We start from the raw sequence: 8683 nt of genomic DNA, 5'->3' as shown, positions 1-8683 counted from the left end.
AAACATACACATTTAGATATATCTAATGAGAAAAATATAGATGTACATAAAAAATTCTATCGCATTTTGCAAATACATTGATGCACCAGTGTGCAAAGATTATTATCAACCTATTTTGTTATTTTACGTACAAAAGGATATAAAAAATAAATTATCATAGATCGAATATTTTTCAAGATATTTTATATTTTAAACTGAAAAGTAAATCAGAGTAAAAATATCTGAGGATGTAAGGAATCTATTTATGTAAAAAAAAAAGAAAACTATAATTCTGTTCAAAAAATTCAAAGTGACCTTGACATGACCTTAATAAAACTGCTTCAATTTTTTGGGATCGAAATGTGTCCTCTTAACAAAAATACAAAAAGCGAAATCTCTTTATCTCGCTTAATTTAAGAGATATTCAAATATGTTCAATAAAATGGGACACTCTGTATATGTAAAATACTTTTATATATAAATTCTGAAATCTTTTTTTAACTTAGAAATTTATGTAACATAACTCTTATTACAAACTTATGAAACCTATGTAACATATAACATAATCAGTAAAGTAGTGTAGTTGCGATAATTACATATTTAATATAATTTATTGCTTGTATATAAAATGTAAATTATATTCTTTCGGATATTGCAAAATTAATTCATAATTATTGGGAGTACAAATTAGTTCGGTCCGTTTTTTGTGGTCAAAAATGCATTTATTTCAGAACAAAATGAATGAACAGATTTATTAAAGTATTGTCCATCGCTGGCTACTACTTTTTCCCACCTCTCAGACGATTTTCGAATTCCATCTCGAAAAAATGTATCGTCTTTTGAGGCGATCGAAGTTAAGAGCCAATTTTCGATTTCTGCGAAAGAAGTGAACCGGTGACCTGCCAAATCGTGCTGCATCCTTCGGAACAACCAGTAATCAGAAGGAGCAATGTCCAGCGAATACGGCGGGTGCGGTAAAATATCCTACTTGAACGTTTCCAAATAATTTTTTACGACTTTTTCGACGTGAGGCCGGCGATATAGCGATACCGGCGAATACAGCATTGCTGTGTGTTTAATACATTTAAACATATTTATACTATAATTATAATATAAAATGAATGCAAGAGGTGATATCTTGTGTACGTTTGCTACATGCAAAAATATTTATGGACAAAGAGAAAATAAAATGATTCTTACGATTTTCGAAGGATAGTGAAGGTATGTTAAGGTTACGTAAAAAATTATCACATGTACATATTGATATTAATATTTATAGACTTTAAAAGCTTCTATACAATCATATATAGGATTTCTTTGAATTTTACAATTATTTTACGCGAAACAATACGTCTCTTGATGTTCAAATTCAGCGCCCAGACAATCTATAACATGGCTGACAATCACATAATCGATGACCACTAACATCAAAGGAGCCGACAGTTACTGTAGCAATTGTATGTAGTTAAACTGTGTTATTGCTCTCTCACTTTAATGTTGTCTTTAATTCCTCTCACGGGAGGCGCAGTCTATCTGTACAAGGTTTGTCCGGAAAATAATGTCAGTTATTCTTTTTTTACGCGACTGACCGTCAGAGCGCGCTCGGATCGGTTGGGAATGGTAGAGGGGGAAGTCAACTAACGAATGTTGAGTCACTCAGTCTTCTCCCGCCAGCCGCATAGTAAGGATATGCGTTTCCGTGGAAGTCGTTTTGTGACCTCGTGCAAGTAAAAATGCAGCGCTCGTTAGAACAAGGAATGGCGATTATTGCGTTGATGGCCAAAGCAGGGGTGCCAACGATTCCCCAGCCTCCGCACAGTCCGGACGTCGTTCCCCCCGACTTCTTTATGTTTCCACGCCTGAAAGGTTCCATGAAAGGTAAGCATTTCGAGACCATTGAAGGGATCCAAGCAGCTTGCACCGCGGCTTTAAAGGACATTCCGGAGGAAGCCTACCGTAGCGCATTCGATGTCGGAAAAACTCGCTGGAGCCGATGTGTCAACGCAGGAGGAGCCTATTTTGAAAAATTTTGATGTGTTGTAACGAAAAGTTCAATAAATTTTTTTTAATCGACTCAATAACATTACTTTGAGAGGAAAAGGGTTAATCTCAATCCCCAATTCTTAGCCTGATACGGGCTTAATTTGCGTAAGTATAACTTGTGTCAGCCAATCATATCGTCTCAATTATCCAATTAGCAATTACTTTAGCAGATTTGATTGGCTGACATAAATTACGCTTACGCAAGTTACGCCGCATAGAGAGGCAGTCTAAAGCCGGTATTCATAGTTGGATCTTACATCAAAGACCGTCTCAAGTTCATCTTCAGATACTTCGTAGCCAATGAGCCGTACAGCATCTGAGGATGAACTTAAGACAGCTTTTGATACAAGATGTGACTATGAATACAGGCCTAAGAGCTGTTCTTATATCCGTGCGATAAAGTTGAGCGATACAGTATCGATACATAGAGAAATAGGTGTTTTCCCCAGAAAAAATATGGTTTTTCTCATCATTTGTGGGGGAAAATTATTTTCGATACTATATCAAACTCAAATATTGATACTATATCGCCCAATTCTACCGCACGGGTGATGCCTTAAGCCCGTATCAGACTGGGATTGGATTGAATTTGACCAATCAGAGCAAACTTAACTAAACTTAAGTTTAGCGAACTTTCGTTTCGATTCGTCAAATTTCTATTCAATCTCATTCCTAATTCGTAGTGTGACACGGTTCCTTGTTAAAAATATAATGACGCAATAGCGCTGATAGTGTGCTCCTCGAACGCAGTTTAAGTGCAGAAAGTACAAGAGTTTTACACCGAGTACCGTTGCACTTCGAATAAGAATAACGACCATTGGTATGCTGCTGGAAAGAAGTCAACATTTTTTATATCGAATTAATTGAACGTGCACTGGTTTTTGTTCTCATATTTCCTATTCTTGTTATTGATTACACACTGACAATGCTGCTACATTATCATAGTCTATTCAATGAGTGCTTGTTTTTGTCATGGTGGTAGCGCTGACTGAACTGACGTCATGGTTGAGTTCCGAAATTGAAATCAATAAGCGATGTGCAATGTTGTGTGTACATCACGGATGGTGGGAAATGGCGATTATGTCAAAACAGCGTGTTAGATCTCATTGTGTTTGATTTCACTGGGTCGACGAAGCATATATTCGTTAGCAAAATGGCTCGCAACACCAAGAAGAAACTCGCGATATTTGCGGGTACATCCAAGTGTCTCATTTACGTAAGTTGCTTTTGCGCCAGTAGACTAAATTCACTTTTTCTCATCTGTCTTTTATGATAAAAAAATTACCTACAAAGATTAGAAATTTGTAATTGACTCTCAACTCATGTAAATTTCATATTAATAATATTTGTTATAACATTGCATGCTTAGATTGAATTTTGTTATTTTTGCATGGATTTTGTGAAATATTATGAATATTGTGAATTATTTTTTAGGCAGAAGCAAAGTACTGTGCCTCTGAAATACCCGGAGAAATAAAGTATTATGAGTGAGTTATGTTTTTTAACATTTATATATCAGTCTACTTTTTTGTTAGCTATGTTTATATATATATATTAACTTATTATATATCTATGTATTGTAATATTATATTTTTCATGTATATTGAAATATATTTCTATATTATTAATGCAACATTTGCAGATGTTCAAGAACAGAATATTGTTGCGCACTTGGTTGTTGTATATCACCAGGACTCCATTTCCATCATTTATGGTACTATTGGTAAGTAGAATCATATTTATATCCAATTGTTTGATAGATGAAATAGAATAAAATAATGAACTAAAACAATTTTGATTGCTATTTTGATACTTGGCATCATTTCTAACAAGTTGTGCACTTTATGTAATTATTATATCTACCAACATTCTTGTTTGTATAATTTTGTAAATTTTACTTTTATGCAATCTATAAATAAAACATCGTTGCTGATGATTTTTTCAGGATTCTGGTTATAATCATGTTCCTGGTATGTTCTGGTGGTGGCTGGTGGTACCGGTATTGGCTGCAAGGCAGATATAGAGCAGCTGCTTCTGCTATTCCAACTCGATCTTCCAACACTAGTAGATCCCAAAATACTCTTCGCAACACACCCTGTCAGGCGCAGCAGGCTCGCATTACATACAACTCTGCAAGAAATACCGTCCTGTTACATCGCATGTGGAAAGGTTCGTATTTCCCTGCCTGATTAAAGTATCACGCATTTTCTCAAGGATTTGTCTCATAAGCAAAAAAACAGAAGCACAGGGCTCCGATAGGTCACTGTGATTTTCCCCTCGAAACAGGTCCTCAAAGAAACGCAGCAGCGCCGGCGTACAACGGCAACGCGACCACGTCGTCGCATTATCAGAACATGAATGTTGTATTGAACGATGCCAACTGTCCCTACTACCAATTATACGGCCCCCCGCCGAGCTACGAGACGGTGATAGCTCAGACGCGCGGCAAGATCTCGAATCCGGCGTCGCCGGAGTCGTCGGGCGCGCGGATGGGCCTGCCGACGGCGAATGTGATACCGAATCCGAGTGTACCGCAGTGCTTTTTTTACACTTGTAACTCCCCGCCGAGATTGGCGGACGGTGGCGCGAATCAATGTCAAAGTGACACCGCGAACACACGGCAGCTCGAGAATCACGAAGGCGTGCCGTTCGCGCATTTCTCGCAGTACTGCGTCGTGAACGGCGCGATCGGTCAGAACGTGTGCGTGCCTTTGGAGTACCCAGAGGCGCCGGCCGCTTCCGGCGGCTTATCGTTCGGCCACAATTATCAGACCACCAGCCCGAACCGGCTGCCAGGATATCCGGCGGAAAACGCGCCGGCTCCCAGCTTCGCTGTGCAGGGCGCGGAGCAGGGATACGAGCAATCTGGCAACCCATGGCGCGCGGCGGACGAGCGAACGCCGCCGAAGATCCACTCTAAAATCACCGTGCAGGGCGAGGAGGATCGTCGGGACGGCGGCGACGAGAAGGAACGCGCGTCGGTAGCCGGAGGGAGGAACAGGAATTACGGCGGCTCCCTGCGATTACCGCGCAGACACGCCGGCGGCGATAGCTTCCAGAGAGTATTCCCCGAGGACTCGTCGGCCGCTCTCGATTCCACGGCGGAACGGCCGCACGCGAGCTCTTCTCAATCAAATCCATCCAATAATGTGATACTAGAAACGTTTATTTTTGACAACGCGCCGGCCCCGCGCCTCGACACCGAGGCGGCGCGCGATCCTCGTGCAATGAATCGCAGTACAAACTTTGATCTTGAAAGTAAACACAAATTAGACAGATCGAAGTCGCTAGACTGAAGAGAACGCTCGCGTCGCGAGCTCTTATCGCCGTAACCGACGCGACGCTTATTATTCTCGTATGTTTCTCTCCGTTCGTTCGCGCGTAACTCGTACAAAATTCGACCGGCGGCTCTCTCCGTCGCGATTCTCCGGATATATCATATCGCGCTCGGGAGATACGGCGATTCCGCTTGCAACGCGACAATTCGACTTTCTTTCTTATAACGTGCACTCGAGTCGACTTGATTATCGTGTCCGACGATTATCGGATTTCTCGTGTCTCACGGATATATAAAGGTATGTATCCTTCGTCGACATTATCGGCGCGCGAGGAATTAGCGAAACCTAAATGCTAGACGTTAGACTTTAAAGATCGCACTTCCGCAGTATTTTTTGCAAGTAATACCGCAACTCCAAAGCTATACTATTTTGATGACCTATTGATACTCTTAATATATCGTCTAGATGTAACAGAGAAAGAGAGATGATATAATTCTATTTACATACGCCGGCGAAGTATTTTATTTTCGATGTCTCTGCAATACCGCATACTGCCATATACGGAAAGGTCTTTTTGAACGTTGTATCTCGGATTCTGAGTTTGATCTCTGCACACTGTATACCTAAGTAACGTAACTTAAGATCTCGGAGAGAAAACAATAAAGCAGAAAGGACAAAAAAAAGTGTTATCTCCAATGGCTCAATTTTAACCCACTCACGCACAAAAGGAACAAAGAATATCGGTGATTGCGTTTCATTACACTCTACGTCTCTAATGGTATTCGATGAGCCAATAATTATCGCACATTTCTTAATCCTCGAATGAAAGCGCACTTAACGAAGCGAGTCTCTATTGAGGATAAGGTCTCTATTGGTATAAAGGGAGAGAGACAGAGAGAGAGAGAGAGAGAGAGAGAGAGAGAGAGAGAGAAGCAGATTCGTTTTAAATATTATTCGTATAAATTTCGACGTGTATTTTCTAACGATAATATCGATATCGAACTCGACGACGCCGAGAGATGGTCTCACCTTCGAACAGTATTTCCGTCAAAGTCCTCTGGATATATTTAAGCCTCTATTATATATGTGCACATAAATATTATCTCGATACTAAGGAGTGCGTAAGTTCCATTACACTACACGCTGCACACGTACTTGATGTTAAGACAGACAGTTATCCGAAGGAACTCTAGTTTATTTATGAAGCGGGAGTTACACCGTTTATAACAAAAAGAAGAAGAAAGGAAGAAAATAAAACGGTGGCTACTCCAGTGAGCGGCGCCGTGTTATTAAAAGAGACGTTCAGATGCCGGCGAGGTGACGCGCGAAGTACATTAGCGTATGAACATTTGAGAAGTGAGGAGTCGCGTTGCACATAAATATGCGGGAGAGCAACTCGTTACTTAACCCGATTTAATTGCGCCTTCGTAAAAAGCGCGACGCGTTCGTTTTCTCGTGTAACCACGCGGGTGTCGTTCTCCTCGATATCCTAATAAACCACGGAACATCAGTTACGTTACATCTGTGTTATAATTTCTCATTCAATAATGTAAATGTAATATAACCATATGTGATATATTTACATGGTCGAGTGAGAAATTGTAACATAGATGTGATGTAACTGATGCTCGGTGTTTATTGGCATATTTTTACTTCCATTTCTTTTCCGTACATTACATGCACATATACACATAGAAATTTACACAGATGCGCACGCATACACATATACTCAATAAGCGAGAAACATTAAATCAATTTTTCGAAACATTGATTTTGTGTGAATTTTATAAACATTTTGACATAATATTTCACAAATATTTTTCAATCGTTACCTGATAATGCAATATTCTTAAATATTAAATATCATAATGTGGAAAATGTTATTTTTAATGTTTGAGTAAAATATTATCAACAACGACATTGTATATAACATTAAGAACTGCATATTTGAAAACGTTACATGCTATAGGATATTGTAATAACGTTGTGTTCATAATTTCTTGCTTACTGGGTATATATTCTAGTAAACACCAACTAACAATAACATTACAATATAATAATTTCCCACTCAACATTGTTACATAGAACGCATATCACATTGCAGTTACATTGTTGGGTGAGAAATTATAATATTAGTTGATGTAATACTACTATTAGTGTGTGTGTACACACACACACACACACACACCGTGCAAGGCGAAAGACTGTCTTCTTGTTCTGTGACATGAATATTTTGATTTATTCCACTTTTATCGATGTGCGATGCAAGAGAGAGAGAGCGACGCCCTGGGAACATTAACTTGCAGTCGTCCAAATCCACCAGTCGGAGACGAATTGCATTGAGCGATTGGTTCATATATATTCTATATATATATATATATATATATATGTATATATATATATATATATATATATACACCTTCTTCGCGATTATTCTTTTATACTGCACATAAATACATAAACAATATACGCGCGTGCACGTGCGCGCGCAATCAATGTTTAAGGTCACAGGATACCACGTCAAGCGTACTAATCCTTCAACTTATAGGTTCTTGAACGTGATAGCGGTCCAAGAAACGCGTGTACGTGCCAATAGCGAACAAAGTCGAGTCCGTTAGATAGGCGAGGTCGCGGGATCTCGCACAGCCAAGGAGGTCTTACCTTTAAAGAAGGAAAAAAAAAAGAAATGCAAAGTGAAAATAAGAGAGATATATATACACAATTATTTTTTGTAACCAATCCTAATTCGTAAAATCGGGCTGTTTAACGGGTCCGCGTGATTATACCGTGTAAGCTTGTACTATTGTATATCTCGTATGTAATATATACCGTCATGAGTCTCTACGAGAATTTCTAGAAGGTCAGAAGCCACTATATTTTGTGTGCGTGCGTATAGCCTGCGCGTTATATCGTACAGCTTTAATAAGCTCTAGTCTGAAGGAATCTTCTCACCGTAATGTGCAATCATGTATTCGCGCGAAACCGACAACACTGTAAGATACTGTAACTAATATGGTAAGAATGTCTGTCCGAAATAAAGACACGAAATATTTATTCACGTACACACCCAAGATAATCTGCATTCCGCGCGTCGATACCTTTCAATAACGCGATAGTCTATCCGTTTTGAGCACGTGCGCGTGAATGTGGAAAATTCGTCGATAGACGAAAATAGCGGATAACGATGACGAGTAGTTCGATTGGACACAGTACGTGCTGTTGCGTAATAAAATAAAATTAATAAAAAATCGGCTACGAATCCAATGAGCTTTAGCAAGTTCTTAACAGATAAGAGGCGAGCGTAGAAGTTCGAATCTACACAGAGTAAGATATTCTGCTAAGAGAAATGTTTACTCAATTTATTTTCTTTTTTCTAACTAATG

The 8683-nt window shown here is 39.3% G+C and overlaps 1 protein-coding gene across 2 annotated transcripts; it reads left to right on the top strand.

The window, feature by feature from the left end:
- The first annotated feature begins 1338 nt into the window (after window positions 1-1338).
- On the top strand, window positions 1339-8353 carry LOC106743271. 2 transcript variants are annotated; one of them, XR_001374342.1, is made up of 7 exons: window positions 1339-1857; window positions 3005-3238; window positions 3457-3509; window positions 3665-3745; window positions 3968-4191; window positions 4309-5597; window positions 7849-8353. XR_001374342.1 is itself a non-coding variant. In XM_014616944.1 (6 exons), the coding sequence occupies exons 2-6, from the start codon at window positions 3176-3178 to the stop codon at window positions 5316-5318; spliced, it is 1431 nt and encodes a 476-aa protein (XP_014472430.1). In that variant the 5' UTR covers window positions 1339-1857; window positions 3005-3175; the 3' UTR covers window positions 5319-6336. The 2 variants fall into 2 exon arrangements, 1 of the variants encoding a protein (XP_014472430.1); XM_014616944.1 differs by lacking the exon at window positions 7849-8353 and having other exon boundaries at window positions 4309-6336.
- The last annotated feature ends 330 nt before the right edge of the window (window positions 8354-8683 follow it).

This window comes from Dinoponera quadriceps, unplaced genomic scaffold (assembly GCF_001313825.1).
Source record: "Dinoponera quadriceps isolate SergipeBrazil2010 unplaced genomic scaffold, ASM131382v1 scaffold616, whole genome shotgun sequence".
Taxonomy (NCBI): domain Eukaryota; kingdom Metazoa; phylum Arthropoda; class Insecta; order Hymenoptera; family Formicidae; genus Dinoponera; species Dinoponera quadriceps.
This window is presented reverse-complemented; position numbering and strand designations above follow the sequence as displayed.